General features: G+C 47.5%; 1 protein-coding gene and 1 long non-coding RNA gene across 3 annotated transcripts in view; one reads left to right on the top strand and one right to left on the bottom strand.

Annotated features, from left to right (window-relative positions):
* DUSP10 (dual specificity phosphatase 10) overlaps positions 1-8,669 on the bottom strand; it is a 38,097-nt gene extending 29,428 nt beyond the window's left edge. Inside the window, exons 1-2 of the mRNA XM_072814955.1 lie at positions 8,500-8,669; positions 5,410-6,260 (exon numbers count right to left, since the gene is read on the bottom strand). Of these exons, the coding sequence (XP_072671056.1) occupies positions 5,410-6,220 (811 nt within the window). The 5' untranslated portion in view covers positions 6,221-6,260; positions 8,500-8,669. The remainder of the gene's footprint in view (positions 1-5,409; positions 6,261-8,499) is intronic.
* Positions 8,670-8,822: 153 nt separating this feature from the next.
* Positions 8,823-15,361, top strand: LOC140627001 (uncharacterized). Of its 2 annotated transcripts, XR_012025973.1 has the most exons (4): positions 8,823-9,168; positions 9,954-10,081; positions 12,640-13,570; positions 14,572-15,361. It is a non-coding gene; the product is annotated as an uncharacterized lncRNA (long non-coding RNA). The 2 variants fall into 2 exon arrangements; XR_012025972.1 differs by lacking the exon at positions 14,572-15,361 and having other exon boundaries at positions 12,640-13,815.
* Positions 15,362-20,783: the final 5,422 nt, after the last annotated feature.

Genomic DNA, 20,783 nt, shown 5'->3' with positions numbered 1-20,783 from the left:
GTTGATACTTAACATGCTCCCATAGTACTAGGCTTAGAACAACCTGCCATCCTCCCCGCTGACCAATGTCTAACCTAAGAGGATCCGAAAGGGCACAGGGACAGGGGTAGGGGAACAGGGCCCAGTGGCTGCTTTATTGAGAGCTATGTGCCAGGCACCTGATTCCCATTGTCTCAGTCCATCCTGTGATGTTGTAATTATCTCTCTTTTACAAAGGAGAAAGAAGTGGGGTTCTGGGAGGTGACCTGAGCTCCCCAAGGGCAACTACAGTTGATCGATAGAAAAGCCTAGACTTGAACTCAAGTGTAAGTGGGCTAAACCCCACTTTGCTGAGCACACAGTCAATGAGGAACAGAGAAAGAACAGGGATAGAGGAGAGCTCACGTACATCTTTCCACTTACTTTTTAATTAGGAAGCAGGATAGTATATCCACAAACTCAGAGTACAGGCAACCATGAACCAGTTCAGAGAAAAGGGTCAACTCTCGCTTACAGAAATGAGCGGGCCTTCCCACGGTTCCCTCCTTTTTCCTTCACACGCCATCTCGTCACAACTCAAAGCTTCGAGAACTTTTGAAAATGAAGCACACTCCCCCCCCCTTCCACCTACCCTTTTATAGTCAGACTACAATCCTTATTCCAAAAATAAACCAGCCTGATGAGAGGCCAGAAAAAGTGAAGCTTAATAGTTTTCTACTTTCATTATTGAGTTATGGGACACTAGTTGGACAGATTTGTCATCTCATTTTTACAAATTCCCCTACAAATAAGTAATTCTAGGATCTGCCCAAATAACTTCGGCCTCTTGACCCAACGTGTTTTTATAATTACTTGGCACTCCAACCGTATGCTACTTAAATTAGTGAACAGTCACCAAGTTATTTTTAGGCCATAGCAACACACACACACACACTGCTATACCTAGCTCCTTTAGAAGAAGAGCCCAGATTGCCTTTTTACCAGCACCATCATTTCTGCTCAACCAATAATAATAATATTATTATTAAGCTACATTTATTGAGTGCTTACTACATATGAAAACTGGTCTAGGCACTTTGCACACATGACTTCACTCGATTCCTAGATTAACACTGTGACATAGCTACTGTTATATCCTCTTTTATAAATGAGGAAATTAAGGAAGTAAAGTATGAAGCAATTTGCCCAGGGGTGCATGGCTATTAAGAGAGGACCAAGACTAGAATCAGACAGACCAGATCCAAAATCCTGCCTGAATTTCTCCACCATTTGCTACAAGACGAATGTTTGGCATGTTTGGATATTAAGCAGAGGCTCAGAATAAGAACACTAAGTTTGTGAATATAGGTATGTCTTTATTTCATGTATCTTTATAAAAGTTCCTCCTAACATCCTGAGAGACAAGGGGTAGACTTTTGTTTCCCCCACGAAAGGAAGCAGAAATAGACTATTTTCGTAGGATCTCTGATTATTGAGCTAAAGTAGTTCACTTTGTCATCAAACTCAATACTGCCTGTAACTGTGACTTCAGAATCTTTTGTGATTATGGAAGAATGTGTGCTCTGTGTGGTTCATTTCTCAGGAATCATGACGGAAGGTTTTATATAGTATAAAAATCAAACTCCCTGTGTTATCAGATCTTTCATATGGATCAGCTTCCTGAAGTGAGTCTCTCTCCTGCCCTGTTCCCCACTCAACACGCCTGGTGGAGCAGTAGGTCCATGGGGGATGAAACCAGTCAGTCTTGGTTTTGTGACAGCACAGAACAAGTACAGATATAGGCCCTGACATATCCATGGAAGGGGGAGCTACAGTCTCCCGGAGGAGCCTGGAACCCTCCGACTCCAAGAGAGAGATGCTTCTGCACAGACCTGAGAGCTAGCTAGTCACAGTAGAAACCTAAATGTGAAAAAACTCTAAAAAATGGGCACACGATACTAAAGTATTTAGGTATAAAAATGTCCATACTATAAAATATTTGCAGCCTTATTAATTCTAAAACACTAACTTTAAACCTGAAACATATTTGAATACATTAAAATGTTGTCTATACTATAAACTATTTCAACAACCAAAAATGGAAGAGAAAGCCAATAGGAAAAACTATTAACAACTGTTTAATCTGGGTGATTGGTATAGGGTGCTCTTGATACTCATTTTTTATTTTTCCATATACTTGAAAATTCTTATAATGAAAGTTTTAAAGGCATAGATGTCTTGAAGGAGGAAGCAGATGAGTGTAGACTATCCTTTCCAACTGGAGCAAATGATAAATTATTGTCCTGAATCCAGCTTTCCCGAAAAGAAAAGGTACCCTATAAACATCATAACAAAGATGGTAGCTCTCGTCATGAAAGACCCCAAACTATCTAGCCTTCTTATTCAGTTTGGTTAGAAATCATACTGAAAATCAACTTTGGGAAAAACAGATTGTAATTCTTTCAAAGACTTTGCAAATCCCCAAATATTTATTCGTTTGGATCCTTTTCACCAGGATGAGGATAAGCACTGGTCTGATGCCATTTATTCTTCGGAAGATGAGAATAAAACACAGATTCAGACGTAGGTCACGACAGGGAGGGGACTGTAAATTAGAACAGTAACTTAATCCCAGGGGCTTCTGTGCCTCTGATCAGTTTCTTCCCAACCTGACACAGCATTACTAAAATGGTAACTGAGCAGCCGTTCTCCTTGACAGGCAGCACCAAAAATGGAGAACATGGCATTGAAACAGGGGGACATAAAACTTGGACTGGGAGGGTAGCAACCAGTGTTTACAAACATAAACCACAGAATCAGTTGGGTCAGCCATAAATTACCCAAGATTGTACTGAAATCTCTGAAAATAAATTAAGGGGTCCTTAGGATCTAAGGTAGAAACCTCTAACTACCTTTGCCACCATAGCTTCCCTGCGAAAACATCACTCATTCCAAAATGGTATCACAACCACTTTGCTAAAATAAAAGCTTGCATCACCAAGGGAAGGGATTAGTATTAGTATAATTAAGCTCAGCAGCAAGGCTAGACCAGAATGGTCTGACCCACTCCAGAACTTGGGAGAAGTCACTGGCCATGCCTTCTGAGAGAGAGAGATGCCCACCTCATTCTTCACCTCCATGGTGCTACGGTATTAACCTGTGGTGTACCCAGATGAAAGGGTCTTCTGGGGGTGTTCTAATCATGTTCACTTTCCTGCCTTTCCCATCTTGGTCCCAATTTTAAGCCATTCCCCCCAAAGAGACCAAAATAATAATGACAATAATAAAGAAACTAGATTACGGACCCTTTGGCTCCTAAACTATCTTCAGTCAAATTCCCAGATATTTGAAGAAAAAGCCCCCAAAGCTACAAATAATCCAACCTCTACCACCAGCGCGTCTTCCAGGTCGACCGCCGCTGCGTCTCGCCAACCCGAAAATGACGAGCCCTCTCCGCGGCCGCCCGGGGTGCCCAGTGGTGCCCAGTGGTGAGGTCAGCAGCATGTCCGGCCCCGCCCCACTGAGGCAATCGCACTTCACTGACACTGAGGAACAAACCCAGGCTGCCCAGACTCTCAGCTGCATCCGCAGGAGAGGAACCCCACCTTCAGCGGTAGATTCATTTCCCAGCGATTGACCGGTACCCCCCAAACACAACCATGTTCACTGCAAACGAGAGGGTGAGATTTCCAACTCCTCCTAATCACCCTCATGTTCAAGTGCAGGGTCATCTTAATTTGTATTTTTTGACGCCTGTCCTCAGATCATACAGACAGAAAAGGTCTTTTTCTTAACACCAACTCTCCACATGAGCAAAGAGATGACCCGCAAGACCACTGGCCACCCTCTCTCTTTGCTCCCCCAAGATGAACTATGACAAATGGGAAATTTGTGGATTGTATTTTCTCATCCAAAAAAAGACAAGACAAGCCGAGATCATGGTGAGAGAACACTAGCTGGGTAAGCCTACTGGGAATCACTCAGAGCCAACCAAACAAGAATAGAAAACCATAAAATACAGAGCTACACAGAGGAAATCTGAATGTACCTGTAACCCTAAGAAAACTCACCAATCGCAACAAAAATGCCCAGACCCTACAGAAACTCTTCAGATATGACTTCCATCATGTTCTCCTTCCCCCCAGAGCCTACCAGCCCTAGGAAAAGGTGTGCGTTTGTGGCAGTTGAGCCCAATGGGAGCAGGAGGGGATGGGACAGAGGGAACGTATGGAAGTCATTCAGAACCATATTTCCAAGAACGCTGCTTAACAAAATGCAGACTGCATCCCTGGGAAGACAAGAAGGAGAATGGCAGAGCTGTCATGCAAAGGCAAAACGACTGACCTGCTCTGCCCAATGGCCTGTTCTAATTTGAATACGCAAGGTGTTCAAAGGAACACAGCCATACCTTTGGTCAACACGCTTTAGGAGACTTGGTGGTGATGTGGCCTGGAAGCTGCATACCTTAGCTCAAAACACAAGAGAAGAAGAGAGAGACGATGACTCTAGCTACCATCAAAGGACAGAAGAGAGCAGAGAGAAAGAGTGGTGTGTAGTGCTCCAAAGGACAATAGCTGAGGACAAAGAGGAGCAAGTCTGAGAGACACCAGATGAAGGCTCCCCTGCTGTGTTAGGCAACACTGTGTGGAAGGTGCTCTGAAAACGGGGGTAATTAATTCTTCCCCCCAGGGCTCAGGAACACTGACATTAGAGTTATTCTGCATTCATCGTAGGGGGACAAGTGACCTACCACCCCATCGTGGGAGGAGCCATGATGCCCAGTGGTTGTCAGATGAGGCCAGAAAGAACAGCGGGTTGCGGAGTATTTCATAAAAATGTCTCTGTCCCCTTGGAGCTCTGGCAGAGGAACAGATGTACACTTAACGCTTTTTGTGGGGCCTTACACTAGGGATCTCCACCCTCCTTGACGGTCACTTTACAAACCAAATAAAAGCCAAGCTGGTCAGAGAGGTGCGAAAGACGATTTCCCATAAAAAGCACTGGTACCTGGAGGTTTACTTGTCGTTCACCATAATTGCTGCTTCCTCCGCTCCATCAACTTTGGTGAAATCTGAGACACAATAACTTTCCAACCGGTTATTGATTGGAACAGAGCCACCAGACCAGCTATGGCTTGAGATACCGTCTGGCGGTACACCGCCTCTCCAAAAGGCCCAACAACGGTCTCAGAGAGGTGGAAGGCTGGCGCAGGGCAAACAAGACGCTGACTCGAGACTAGAACCCAGGTCTTCCGGCTTTGGGTTCAACGTGACTGTTTTTTTCTCACTACAGCAAAAACAGTTAAGGGCAAAGAAGGGAAGGCGAGAAGAAGAAAGTTCTGGACTGGTCTCGTGCCGCCAGGGTAAGGAGAGCGCTGGCATTTCTAGAACAGAACCCAAAGTGAACCCGGGCTAACCAGGACTGTGCTTGGGAAGGGAACAGGGGCATTACCTTTCAACACCAGAGGTTCCTTGCCTTCTCTCTTCAGGGACTCGAGGACTATGTGGAGTGGCTGGGAGGGCATCACTCGGCTCGGCTCATTGGTATTCTCATCATAAACTATAATTTCTTTGGAAAAGATCCTCTTGAAAGAGTCCTTGCCTTCCCTACAGGAAATCAAGTCTAGAACCGTGATCTTGCCCTGCTGCAGTCTCCGCCGGCTGATCTTATCGGCACAATTAATGTGGACAGCTCCTTGGATGTGACTCTTGTTATACTCCATGAAGGGCCTGCAGTCAATGATGACAGGGCCCTGGCTCGGCAGGGGACTCTTGCTGCATTTGGTCATCTTCTTCGCCAAGTCATTGGGGTAGATTATTTTGATGCTGGCTAGCTGCTTGGGGGTCCCTGCCACGGGGCTGCCCACCCCACCTGATGGACTTAAAGGGCCTGCACTGTCAGTGTTGTTGACCATCTGGTTGGCAGGGCAGGTGGCAGAGGTTCCGAGGGCGGTGGTGGCGGTGCCAGCGGCGATGGCTTGGGTTTGGGCCTGATTGTCCTTGTCGTAGGTTGCCACAGTACAGCAGCTGGCAGTGCTGCATCCACAATTCAGGGCGCGGGCAGAGCCGCTGGATGAGGGCATATACGTCAGATTCGCAGCCTTGAGGGATACGACGGTGGTCGCAATGACGGGAGGGGGGCTGTCACTGCCCGGGGTGGCCGAGCCAAGGTAGCTAGAGTCTAAACAAAGGTTGAGATCCTGAGGTCGGACGGGCCTAGACAGTGCCACTACTACCCTGTCGTCTAAAGGAGACGGAGGCATGAGGAGGCTGAAAACTGGCAACTGAAGAACTCAAGACAGTCTGTAAAGAAGGGGAGGGGGAAAGAAAGAATAAAGTCATGTGACACACAAGGCAGTCTGATCCAAACCCTAGGAAAGGCCTTTGCATCCCTCTGAGTGAAGTTGTCCTAAGGGCCCTTTATCAAGCCGCTCTCCAAGCCCGAAACTCATTTTTTTTTTTTTTTTTTTTACAGATTCCAAGAGGATGTCAACCCGAGGGCCCCCCTCCTCTTTGGTCACTAAGTCCAAGGTTACACGTACAGCCCACACAGTTGATGAACCACCTTCTCACGGACGTACTACGTGGAAGCTCAGCCTTGGAGAAAGGACAAGCACAAAGAATGGGAAAAGCCGAAGACAGAAAAGAAGGCTCCTAAGAGGCATCTATTCTGGGCCTCACCTCCTGGGCAGAAGCATAGTGCAACCGTCTGAGCAAGACCCACTTGTCCACCCGTGCATACTTTCCGTTTAATTCCTTCACTCACTGCAAAGGCAAAGGAATGACCAAGAGCGCTGGCCCGGCTCACCAAAATATACAGCAGCTAAATATACATCAGGGGCGGATGGCAACTTTCTGCAAATCAGAATGAGAGTATCCCCCTAAGTGAATCTCTTGAACGGGGAGCTATTCTTGCTTTGCATTCCTTTGAAAAGCACGACAGAGTCATATGAAAACCTCCCGTGTTTCCTGTTAGTCTCTTATAAATTAATTCTGCATTTCCCCTTTTGTTACAAACGAAATGTCCTGAAACAAAGCCTCAGGCTAAGGAGCCAGGCTGGTAACCCCCAACCCTGGCAGACCCATCGCCCTTTGCTGCCCACCTCATCCCCCCCCCCCCCCCAAACACACACAAACACATACACACACTCCTGCCTTTAAGGAAAGGACCACATCGACTCTGCTACCTCCTTCGTTTCCCTGCTGACAGAGGCCGGGCATCCCAGAGGGATGGGAGGCAGCCCCGTGGATAAGATCTCAATCCCCCACAGATAGACCCCCGCCCCTCCAAGAGGATGAATTCCGTAGAAAGGACTTCCCAATGAGCCGGTCCCTGTTAAAGGGGGCAGTGAAGTGTTGCCCACGGGGTCCACCTCCTGCCTCAGGAGAGGGAGCCTGCAAAGGACCAGTTCCCTCCTTCCATAGGCACAGGGGCACTCTACCACCCGACCCTACCAGCTCCTTTTCTATTAGACACGCACCGAGAAAAGAAACCAAACCCCATGCAAGAGCCGCTCGTCTAAAGGAACTTTAAGAGATGTCTGGAAAAATGTCATCTATCATCCGTCTACACACGACCGTCACCATTCTCTGACACCGAGCCAAAGTGTCACAGGCAGAGTCCACACGCGGGCGCGCACACACACACACGCAGACACACAGAGACACGCACCCGACTCGTTCCCAGATCCCCACCGACTCAGGTTTCTCTCCTCCACTTTTGGATGGGAGAGAAGGGTTCATCCCTGGCCCTCCGGCCCTCCCACTCTCCCTCCCTCCTTTGCGTAGTATTTTTTTTTTTTTTTTTTTTTTTTTTGAAGAGCAAGTACTATTCCAGAAGCTAGAACTGTTTCCCAGCTGGACCAAGCGGTGAAAGTCTCTGCTATTGTGTTACCAGGTAGGGTATGTCCCAGGATCAACAGCCCATTTCCTTGGTGAGGGACGCATAAGCGTGTTCATGGAGACACAGGCTGGGACCCCCACCTCTACGCGGAGTGCGCGGCTCACACACACACACACACACACACACACACACACACACACGCCGGAGTGTAGAAAGAGATCTGCATCCCTGCAGCAGAGGGTCGGGCGTCTATATTGCCCATGAAAGCATCCAGACCGGCCCAGGAAACCTCCCAGAGAAACACTAAGCTGCCCCCTCTCCCTTGCTGGCCGTCCTTCCACCTCTTAGGCAGGGGCTGGAAAGAAAATTAAGTCGTTAGAGAATGCTACTTCCCCACTCCTGGGCGCTCATCCCCCTTCGCAACACAGCGCACTAACAAGCCCCTGGCATTTAAAACTGCCGCAAAGCATCCCAACAAACCTCATTTTCTTTCTTCTCCCCAAATCCAAGTCGACTGCGGAGAGAGTCAACGCACAGGGCAGCGTGAGCCAACAGCAGGAACCCTATACCCTCACCTGCTGCGGCTCCCCCGTGAGCATCGCATCACACACACACACACTCACACTCACACTCACACTCACACTCACACCGCCTTACACTCCCAGGCTCTCCAGAGGAGCCGCGCTGACTTCCACTTACTTCATAAATAAGTGTAGCCCTCCACCATCTGGCGCTCCGCTTCAGCTAAGGATTCGCCCATTCAGCCCCCATTCACTTGGCTTCATTGATCTCCAGCAGCAACATAGTTACTTTCTCTTTTGCTACACTGTAAATGTAAGGTTCTGAGGGGGCGGGCCGGCTGCCGAGCGACGGCACGTCGGGCCAATAGGAAGCCGGAGAAAGCCGACCGCTACCTCGCCGCGGCCCGCGGCCAATGGGCGGCGGGCGGGGCGGGGCCGGGGGCGGGGCCTCGTCTCTTTAAGGAGGGCTTATCCGACGCCGCTCCAGGTCCTCGGTGTTAGAACGCGGGCGGTGATGTCATTGGCAACCAATCAAAAACTTAAAAGGGCCAGCCGGGGCCCGCGCGGAGCAGCTGCTCTCTATTTACATGTAAACCGAACCGGCTGGATGCAGTTAACCCTTTCCGGGGCCGAAGTGTCAATGGGCCGGATCGCTGCTCCGGCTCAAACCGGCTGGGTCCCTGGGCCCGGAGCCCCCCGCGTGCCCCTGCCCCGGGGGTGCGGATCGCGCCTTCTCTTTCCCTCCTACTCGGGACCAAGGATCGGAAGAGTCGGAGTAACTTTCCGAGGGCGGCCCCGCGAGCAGTCTCCGTCCCCGGCGGGGAGCCGGCTCGCCCAGGCGCTCCAGGTGCTTCGACAGACCCTAACCCGAGATCCGCGGCCGTCGCCGGGCAGCCTGCGGCGGGAGCGGCGGGAGCGGCGGGAGCGGCGGGAGCGGCGGGAGCGCGCAGCCCGGGAGCCGCTCCTGCACCGGGGCCCCGCGAGCGCCCACCACGCGCTGGGGGCGCCGGGGGCCGGGAAGCCGGGCCCGCCCAGCCGCGCTGCTCCCCGCGTCCTCCGCCCGCAGATGTCGCTGCCCCTCCGGGTGCCACCCCGCGCGGCAGCGGCGCGCTCCGGCCCGCCTGCAGCTGCGCGCGGTCACGCCCCCGCCGACCCCGCCGGCCTCCCGGGGCTCGGCCCGCCGCCCGGAGGGCTGCTCAGAGGCGGCGGCCTGGGGCCCGGCCAGAAGCTGCAGGGAGCGCGCGCAGTAGCCGGGCGGTCGCGGGGCTCGCCGTGCGCGCAGGGTCCCCGCCCCCCAGCGCGGCCCCGGGGCGAACGCAGGCCCGCGGGCCCCGCGCTCCTGGGACACCGCCGCGGGCGGAGAAGCAGCCGGAGCGGAGGGTAAACCACCCGCCCAGGTCGACGGGGCGGCGCCGCCGCTCTGGGTTTTCCAGACTTTTTTTTCCCCGAGGAAGAGACTGGGGGTGGGGTGGGGGTGGGGGCGAGGCAGGCTGGCTTGCGCCTGGAAAATCTCAGAGAAACTGCGGGAAAGTTGTCTTGGGGTACGCAGAGGGGTGGAGATGCTACCTGCGGGGAGCCTGCATCAAAGGACCCTAAAGAAATAAGAGCTTTTTCCTCTTCCCTCGCCTGCAGGCGCAAAGGAGTTTGATAAGGACAGTAGAGTCTTACATGAGGAGCACTATAGGATACTGGCTATGAGTTTTCTCTCTTACTAGATTGAAGGTGTTTGGAGACATGCTTCGGGCTCCACGCCTGTCTGAGTAAGTAAGCTAAGTGGCAGCGACATATTCGTATAATTGCTTTAAGTGCAGATCTGAAATCAGGAGTTGCCAAAGGATGGCCACGCTCAAAGAGCTACTAAGAGAAATCCCCTTCTGTTGGGGAGGGAGGGGGTATGTATACTTTTTTACACATGTGCATGCACATACACAGTTCAGCTTCCGCACCCGTGTTTTCCACGTGCAGGAAATGCACACAATCATCTTTAAAAAAGGAAAGGGTTTTGGGGAGCCCCTTCTGCGTTCACACACCAATGCACATCCACGTTCCCTTCCTTAATGATAACTAATGAGTACTTAGGACACAGCCTTTGGTCCAAATGCCTTGCGGATCATCAGTAGGCCCTGGCCAAGGAATAATTTGGAATCTGAGTAATTTCATAGAAACCAGAAAAGAAGTTCCCAGAGGGTGTACCCTGGGTCTATTTGGAGCTTTAATAGCTTGCCTTTCCCTAACCATAGAAAATTATCGAAAAAATGTTCACTAATTCGGGATTAGAAAATTCTGGAGATAAATCCTGATTCTGACTCTCATCTGTAGTGTCTGTTCATCCAGAGACATTGTTCATTTATCTGCAAAATGGTAACACCCAGCCCAGAAGAAAAAGGGAAAAGTCCTGGTGTGTGTGTGGGGGGAGGGGGGGTCGGGAGGGGACACCATGATGACGCTGCTGATAAAAGGCATTCAGTCAAAAAGCATTGTCCTTGCTTCCAGAAACTGGGTGCCTCTGTGTAAAAGCACTTGTGATCTCTAGATTATGAATTCATGGCTAATGCTTCACTATCTAAGCCCAAACAAAGTAGGGATTTATACAATTGCAGAAGAGTTTATAACAGCTTTCCCACAGACCCAGGAGGGGAATGTCACTTGAGAAACAAATTTAACTCATTTAATGAGATGATTATTTTATTATGCTTTCAAGCTAGTGGGTTATCATAATTTAGTTGACTAAGAGTCGAAGCCATCCAAGCTGAAAAATTAGGAAAAATGGCAACATTCCTCATCATTTATCAAACGTGAAACATGGAAAAATTACCAGATCATTAACATATATAAACATGTAATTTTTTGTTAATTAAGCATCTCTAAAGGTATAACTTATGTTCAAATCATAGAGTGGTAGAAAACAAATTACAGATGGATATTTTTTTCAGTTGCTACACTTCTGAGCTTTTTTTTGTACAAAAAGAGGTGATTTTGTTTTGTTTTGTTTTGTTTTTTTGAGTCATAAATGTGAAAACACTATCTGAAGTACTGCCCTTAGATTGAAATTTGTAATACCAGCCAGCCAATGGCTATGAACCTGATCTCTCTACAAATAGCCAGCAAAGCCTTAATGTTCAATTTTAGTCCCGAAGAAACAGCAAAGCATCTTCATTGTATCTGAGTGTTCTATCATGATTATGCTGAGCCATAACTTTGTTCCAACAAACATCCTAAGGAAAATACTGTTTTGGTGCAACGCACTATGTGTTAAATCCAAAAGATGAAGATAATTTAGGCCAACATATAAGATATAATTTAGGCCAACAATTGAGAAATATATTAATTAAATGACTTCCTTCACGTGCATGATGGCAGAAGGTAGGATGGCTGTGGGAGCTGGGTTTTCAAAATAATCCTCAAGGTCAAGGTGGATTCTTGGAGGTACTAGAATTAAGGCAGAGAAAGGCTTAAAGGAAACTTAGAAATAATAAACCACAGGTTGTAAAGGTGATAATAAATCCACAAGAAGTGGGGCATGAGCTGAGGGATAGAACAGTGACGTGTGGAGCACCTGAGGTCATTGAGGCCAGCCTGGGGAAACATCCCAAAGCACTTTCCAGGCCCAGAGAAAGCCTAGTGAGAAAGATCCCTTAAAAGAGGTGACCAAAAATAAATAAATAAATTAATTAATTAATTAATTAATTAATAAAAAAAAAGGTGACCACTGGGGCAGCCCGGGTGGCTCTGTGGTTTAGCGCCGCCTTCAGCCCAGGGCCTGATCCCGGAGATGAGACCTGCGTTGGGCTCCCTGCATGGAGCCTTCTTCTCCCTCTGCCTGTGTCTCTGCCTCTCTCTCTCTCTCTCTCTCTCTCTCTCTCTCTCTCTGTGTCTCATGAATAAATAAATAAAATCTTAAAAAAAAAAAAGAGGTGACACTGCCCTGTTTAGTGGGGTGGTGGAGACAGAAGCCGGCCATCTGCTTGTCTCACTATCCATGAGTTTGGAAACAGGGGGCCTGCAGATGTTTCTCATTAAAGCCATGAGTAGGTTGCACCTGTGACTAGAAAAGGCTCTGAGCCACGTAAGGTCTGTATCTGTGTTTTCCAGTGCAGTAGCCATTTGCCACGTGTTGACTACTGAACACTGGAAATGTGGCAAATAGGAACTGAAATGTGCTGTCGGTTTAATCTGCACACGAGATTTTAAAAACCTCATGTAAAAAAATGTGAAATATCTCAATTATGTTTACATCAATTACATGTTGAATTGTTTGGATATGTCCCGGTAAATATGTTAATGAAATTAATCTTACCTGTTTCTTTTTTCTTTTTAGACTGGCTTTTAGGAACTTTGAAAAGGCTTCTGCACTTTACATATTTTTGTGAGCAGTGCTGTTCTAGAGCTCCTTTGATTTGAGGTCACTTTGGTGCCAAAGGCACCAGAACCACAGAATGTTAGACCTGAACGGGACTTAGAGCTTATCTAGGCCAATAGTTTTCAAACTGTGTTAGGATGAGCCACAGGGAGTGGAGACACCATTGCCAGGGGACGAGTAAAACAAGAGTCCTGGTGGTGAGCTAGAGGAGCTCTGAGACCATGCTCCCACCCCTCACCCCCGACTTGAGATGTATTCTTCTATTCCTGAGACCCTGAGGTAAGATTTCCTTTGAAGAAAGGATTCTGGTTGGTGTTTTATTTTGTTTTGTTTTAACCCTGATGCACCATTTTACGGGTAAGTCCATCTGAGGCCTAGGGAATGGAGATGACCTGGCCAAAGAAGCCATGCTTGACCTCAGGACTTGACCTCCACTTCACGTCAAGGCCCAGCGTAGCCTCTACAGAAGAGGAAGTGACTGACCCATTGGGAAATCAATAAACTCCCTGTCTCAACTGAGGGGAACCAATCCCCTTTCCAAGCAGTTAGCTCTTCGTCCCCTCCATTTGTGACCTCAGAAATGCCTCCTGCTTTTTGTCAAAAGGCAACTCTGGCTAGGCCCCGAGTGTGTGGATCGTTGACACAAGCTTCTCTTCTTTATAAAAATACCAAAGAATTCACTGGCTATTGGTTTCCAGCAAGGTGTTGCTCTTCGATGGATGGCCTCTTATTACCACGTGTTGCTACATCAAAGACTTAACATCTCCCCCTTTGCCAGGCTGAGCAATCCTTTTCTCATTAGCAAATGCCGTCAGACCCACAGTGGCACAACCGCAGGAGGCTGTGACTGAGAGCTGTGAAGGTACCTGGTGGGCCGCGGAGACAAGAGGTAAAGCCCCTCCGACGTGGGTCAGGTCTCACACCTAAGCCCAGGAATTAGCCTAACATCCTCAGGACCCTTTAGCGGGTTATGCCTGCGCTGCTCCCGGATGGAGCACGCTCCTTCTCATTGCCCCCTGTGTCATCATGTGCCGTGCTTATCTTTACAATTAAACAGGGCCTGAAAAAAGAAATAAATTAAGTTAAAAATAAATAATAAATAAATAAGTAATAAATAAATAAATAACAATTAAATAGGGCCTGAACCACCTTTACAAATCTGGTATTTGGGAAAGTGGTAATAACAGGTACCAGGTTTTGTTTTGCTCTGTGCCCAGCACTGCCCTGAGTGATCTATGCACATTAACTCATCTAAAGCTTCACACCCACATCCCCGCTTGTAAGAAAGCCTCCTTTTATTAGCCTTAATTGAAAGATGAGGAAACAGAAATACAGACGGGTTAGGAATCTGCCCCGGGTCACACAGCTACAAAGCAGCAGAGGCAACATTTGAACCCAGACAATCCGGCGCCAGAACATCTGCTTTTAACCATTCTGTGTGATTTAATTCACTCTCTCTGTGATTTTATAAACTTTTATCATATCCCCCTCCGCCTCCAGACTGCCAGCATATTTTTAATTGCCTCTTTGTGAGAATTTGCTGGGGTTTTCTCCTCTGCTTTCTCCTGAAACTTCTCGGAGTCCTTTAGGTCCTCACATGGCCTCCCTCCCTGCTGGATCTTCCACGTTTGGGATGGGATCAAAACCTCCCCTGTTTCCAGAATGCTCCCAGGTAGTGCTCTAAACTTGGTCCGTGTTTTGGTCACTGCTGCAGGCAGCATGGAAGAGCCTAGGGCAGCTGCATTACCCAGACCTCAACTCGTTCACCATCCCTTCCCAGCGCCTGGGACAAGTGAGCTCAGCAAGTGCCCGGTCAATGAATAAACGATCAGAGGAACGAACTGAGCATTTTTCTTACGCATTTTTCTTATGTTTCTCCCTGCACACCAGGGCTCATCTGATGCCTTTGAAGCTACTGATCTGGGCCTCCTGCCACAGGGAGAAGTTAAGGCCCCTCCAAAGTCCCTAAATCCAGCCCTCTTCTGAATTACTAATGCAGATATTTACCAAGTAAATGGAGCCCCATGGAGCCCCATTGCTTGCGCATCCCTCTGCTGGCCATATTCTCCCATTCATGGTTTAACTCCAATTTCTTTTTCTTCTGGCTTCAATGCAAATAACATCTTTCTCGTTACCATCCATCTCATTATGATCCATATCGTGCTCGAATTTTGTATCTGTCAGCACTCTGTGCACTGGGATCGTCTTCCAGGCTCTGGAAAATTTCCCCCTTCTTGTTCACCAAGTTTCAGCAGAACGAAGGCATGTTCCTTTTCTCTTTCAACATCTTCCTTTTTGTAGCATTCAACAGCATCCGTTTCCATGTGCTCCTCTCCGGGAGGGGCAGCTCAGCCCGTGTTTGTTTTCCGGCATATCACTGATGCTGATGGATAGCTTTTTTCCAGAAAGAGGCATTTCATCCAGACCTGTGTCTGGAAGCCCACAAGTCCTTCATCCTGCCAGGAATGGGTGATGTGGTCTTAAAAACTTGCTGCTCCGGGGATCCCTGGGTGGCTCAGTGGTTTAGTGCTTGCCTTCGACCCAGGGCATGATCCTGGAGCCCCGGGATCGAATCCCACATCAGACTCCCTGCATGGAGCCTGCTTCTCCCTCTGCCGTGTCTCTGCCTCTCTCTCTCTCTCTCTCTCTCTCTCTGTCTTTCATGAATAAATAAATAAAATATTAAAAAAAAAAACTTGCTGCTCCGGTTCTGGACTAGATGGGGACCAATGACCTGAGGAATCCTGTTTCTAGTGTTCTGCGAAGGTGGCTCATGTCCCCTTGGGTGCCCCATGGGGGATGTTCAGTTTTGCCCCTGATTTATGTGATGGATAAAGCAACCACTTCAGAATTACATTCTAGGTCTGCAAGGACTAAGAATGTTACAAATGTGGTAGAAGGGTCCCCTTCTGGGTGAATTGAAGTGTCCACCGTGGGCTGAGAACTAAGCCCACTGGAACACCCAGGCTTGTAGTAGATGCTCAAATGAATGCAGGTCAGGTCAGGTCAGGCCGAGTCACTGCAAGTTATTCACAAGTAAGAGTAAAATCCCTCTTGGTGTTGGCTAGATTTGTAGTTCAAGTAGGAATCTTAGGGAAGAAAAATATATTGATGCCATAAACTTCCAGTTCACAAAAAAATTTACAATTTAAAGAAGATAAATAGATCGGATCAGAAGGTGGCCACCAGAGGTGGCACTGTGCTTCATTCATCTGCCAACACACGGAGCCTGCGACATAGCAGGCATGTGTGGCTGAGCAACTGAGTCCCCTTTCTAAGGAGCACAGTGAGATGCACAATTCACAGGGGATTTTTAGCCACCACCAATGCTTCCTTTTGCACTGCCTATTCCTAGGAACTAGGATCACTTTAAATTGGATTAGTCCAATGAAGTGTTTTCTCTATATTCTTCACGGAACAGAAATGCCAGCAGATTCTGATTTCCTTTTCCATGCATCGTCCCAAGCCTCGTGTAATACATGAGTTCTCCAGAACCTCGATGAAAAAATTGGAGACTTAGACATTTTACCTGTCCAGATCACCCAGCATATTCCACTGATGGTTGCTTCCAGCCAGCCCAGCATTTTGGACTCCTTTCCTGAAGGTCAAACTTCTGCTTCCCCACTTCCTGCCCTCCAATCATCAGAATTAGTTGTGGAAGGAAGAGGAAAAGGACCAAAAGAAGGAAGGAGAGAAGGCAAAAGGAAGACAGAGATGGCTGGAGATTTTTGTCTTGTTTATCATTTTTTTGCTTGTATTTTTGACTACAGGTTTGGGGAGTGTGTGCTTGGGCAGAGAGAGAGCAAAGAGTGGACAAGGAGAGGAAATGTTGCTGATTCCAGGCATTTTTGTTTTCATGAGCAAGAGAATCTGGCCATAGCAAGCAGTTTTGAATGTTTTGCAGCCAAAACATGGGAGCACTGACGTGGAATCTGGTAGTCCCCGGCCAATACAGGGTCCCCTCCCACCTGGGGTGGGAAGCAAGCGGTAGGGCTCTGGGTCTCGAGGTATCTCCGAGGGACAGCTCTGACTCAGGCAGCAGCACACAGCTCCTGTGCCCGGCCCAGGGGCCTAGAAAATGTAAGCAGCTAGTCCCTGCCCTCTGGGAAAGCTGACCCAAGGGACATTTTGCGATGTTCAAGTGCATGCCCAGAGCCACTGTATTTGAACCCAGGACAACTCCAAAGACAAGTTTCCCTGATCCCAAGTATAGGGAGCAGATCGTGCCTCTGTCCTACGAGGATGCAAGGCTTTTTCCCTCTGGTGTTTAAGCTACTGTGATCTTCACCTCTGATGATTAATTCCATGTGTCAACTCGGCTGGGCTCTGGTGCCAAGATAGTCAAACATGATTCTGGATGTTTCTATGTGGATGGGACAAGACTGACACTTAAACTGATGGACTTTGTGTAAAGCAGATTATTCCCCATAATGCAGGTGGGCGGGCCTCATCCAATCAGTTGAAGGCATTAATGGAATGAAGATTTATCTCCCTCAGGAGAGAGAGCATTCTACCAACAGCTGGCCTTCACACTTCAACTGCAATGTTGGCTCTTCCTAGGTCTCCAGTCTGCCAACCCATCCTGCAGATTTTGGACTTGCCAGCCTTCCTAACCACATGAGTCAATTCCTTAAAATAAATCTCTCTATATATATAAACATATACCTTTTGATTCTATTTCTCTGAACATCCCTGATCAATATACCTTTCTTTCCTTTTATGGACAAAGAAGAGGAAAGCCTGGGAAATGAACATTTTGTCACATGTTAACACATCTCCTTTCCTATCCTGAATTACTAAAGACACAATTGAGTGCATCTTCATCTGAGTACCTTAATGTCCAAGAGTTTAAAACTAGTGAAAAAGTAATAAGGACACCCTCAATAAATCTAAGATAGAAAATCTTTTTTAAAATTTTATTCTAAGGGGATCCCTGGGTGGCTCAGTGGTTTAGCACCTGCCTTGGGCCCAGGATGTGATCCTGGAGACCTGGGATCAAGTCCCAAATGGGGCTCCTTGCATGGAGCCTGCTTCTCCCTCTGCCTGTGTCTCTGCCTCTCTCTCTCTCTCTCTCTTTCTCTCGAATAAGTAATAAAATAAAAAAAAATAATAATCTAAGATAGGATAACTGATGCAGAGGGAAAACAAATATCCCACCCCACCCTGCCCCACCCTCCACAATTTGTTAGGAAAATGTAGAAAATCCAGTGTGGCTTCTGGCTTTGGGAGTCTAAAGCAATCTAGAGATTGGAAAGATAAAAATAACTCCAAGTTAATGTTTCTGATCCCCTGATTTGCGTCCATTTAGCCCGAAGGAAGAAAGATATGAATATGTTTGCTTTCCCCCAGATGCATATTTAATCTTTATCCAAACATCCTGAAATTGGAGCCTGTCAGGAGTTTCCATAGTAAGTACAGATTGCTTTCCCAATTTTCTATCATGTACTAAGAAAGAGCCATCTTAAATCACAGAATTAATATTGCAGTTACTTAATTCTTGTTACTTTTGCGCTTCCAAGGTAATACAAGTGCAATTGGATCATTATAAGATCTCAGCGTAAGGGCGTGAAGAGTGGACTTCTCAAAATGAAGACGTCACAGCTCACGAAACCACATGGAAGACAAAAGTGTGCTCTATTTCTGCAGCTGCGTCGTGTTTTCTGTTTCCCTGGCTCTTTACAGGAATGTGTGAGGAGCTTGATCTCAAATCTACCAACTCCGCTTCATCCTCCCCAGTTTCTAGTAGACTGGGAAGCCTTTCTCTAGACCAGAGCTTCTCCAACTCTAAGTTTATGCGGATCACCAGGGCTTCTTGTTAAAATACTGGGTCAGGGGTGGGACCTGCCACTCTACACACTTCCCTGGGATTTTGATGGAGCTGGTCCACAGATCGCACATCTGGACCCAGACTGCCCAATTCAGTAGCCGCCAGCCACGTGTGGATGTTTGAGCATTTCAACTGGAGCTAGTTTGCATTAACATTGACTCTTTTTTTAATGGATTTTATTTATTTATTCATGAGAGATATATATAGAGAGAGAAGCAGAGACCCAGACAGAGGGAGAAGCAGGCTCCATGCAGGGAGCCTGATGCGGGACTCGATCCTGGGACTCCAGGATCACGCCCGGGGCCGAAGGCAGGCGCTAAACCACTGAGCCACCCAGGGATTCCTAACATTGACTCTTAAGTATAAAATACATACCAGGTTTTGAAGATTTCGGCAGGACAAAAGGCATAAAATAATTGAATAATTTCATCTGATCACATGTTGAAATAACACTTTAGAAATATGGAGCTAAATGAAATACGTTACAATTACTTTCACTTTCTTCACTTACAATTACTTTCTTTAAATGGAGTTACCAGAAAATTTCCAATTACATATATTGTTTGCATTTGTGGCTGACATTAAGTGTCTGTTGGAGAGTGCTGCTCCAGATCAACAGAGCCTGCCCTAGACGTTTTTGTAAGGGACTGAATTCTCTACTCTTTTGGTTCTTTTTCACCGGGCATTGAATTCATCTTTTTGTTTGTTTGTTTTAGAGGAAGAGAAAATGCAGGAGTGGGATAAGGGTGGTAAGGAAAGGGGGGAGGTGCAGAGGGAGAGAGAGAAGCCCAAGCAGGCACCACACCCAGCACAGAGCTGGACACAGGGTAGATCCCATGACCCCAATATCATAAGCTGAGCCAAAATCAAGAGTCAGATGCTCAACGTACAGAGCCACTCAGGTGCCCCTGAATCCAGCTCCACGGCTCTCATTGCTGTAGTGTTTGTTTCTGCATCCCTCTTTCCACCCCTTAAAGATGGGTCATCTGACTACCTGGCCATCTTGGGTCCTATCAGTCAGGGTGTGTGCTGTCTGGCAAGGCCTAGCCCGAAATGACATAGAAACCTTCTCAAAAATTCACTGATGGGGTTCCCTTGTGTTCCCCAAAAAGCCTGTGACATACAGAGATTCTTCATAAGGGACCAAGTCTCTTGGCAAAAAGAGCATGGGCTTTAGAACCAAGAGACCCTGGATTTTAATTTGATCAATTTGTTGATTACTTAATCCATAAACTACTCTGTGTCGTTTAGGTGCTAGGGATTCAGTGGTGAACAAAAGTTAACACCTTCCCTTCCCTAAAGAGCTCAAAGTTTAAAAAACAGACATTAAGCCAGAAAGTACATGAATAAATAGACCACAAAGTACAATCCCAGCATCTCCTGTTTTCACGTGTGAACACTCCTGATCCCTTCTGAGCCTTGGTTTGGTTTTTGGAGTGGGAATAAAAGCACTTGCTTCCAGGGGTTTGTGAGGATTAGAAAGAATGATGACATTTGTGCAGCGAGCATTATGCCCGACAGAGTAGGTGCTCAGTGAACAGCTGCCCACCGGCTAAATAAGAACGAGCAGCCCGGATCATATTTATTTGTTGGCTTATTTATATGCTGCCCTTTGATGGGTAAGTTTATGTGTCAACTTGACTGGGACAGGACACCCAGATAGCAGATAAACATTATTTCTGGGTGTGGTTTGTGACCAATGTTTTCAGAAGAGATTAGCATTTGAATCAGCAGCTAGGAAAAAAGCCCTCAGGGGTGTGTATTATCCAATCTGTTGAGGATCCAAAAAGAATCAAAAGGTGGAAAAGAGCTAATTTCTCTCTCCCCCTGCCCTGAAACATCAGAGCTTCTGGTTCTCTGGCCTCCTGACTCCAGGACTTACACCAGGGATGACTTCTCCACCTCCCCATCCCACCACGAGGTGGGTTCTTAGGCTTTTGAAGTTGGACTGAATTTTATTTCACTACCAGCTTTCCTGGGTCTCCACCTCACACTTTGTGGGGCTTCTCGGCCTCCATAACCCTGTGAGCCAACCCTATGGTAAATCTCCTCTTCTATATATCTAAATACGTCCTGTCCATTCTGTGTCTCTGGAGAACCCCCCAGCACACTGCCATTGTTCCACAAAGCACTTGCAGAAACTGGTTCAATTGTTGTCACGTTGCCCGTGGTAGGTAAACTTCGACTCTGCATTCAGTTCAAACTTCTTGATGCTTCCTAAATCAATACTTTCCACATAAAAAGCATTCAGGAAACATTTCTGGAATCAAACAGT

The sequence above is a fragment of the Canis lupus genome, chromosome 38 (genome assembly GCF_048164855.1).
Source record: "Canis lupus baileyi chromosome 38, mCanLup2.hap1, whole genome shotgun sequence".
NCBI classification, from domain to species: domain Eukaryota; kingdom Metazoa; phylum Chordata; class Mammalia; order Carnivora; family Canidae; genus Canis; species Canis lupus.
Note: the sequence above shows the minus strand (reverse complement) of the source record. Positions and strands in the feature narration are given on the sequence as shown.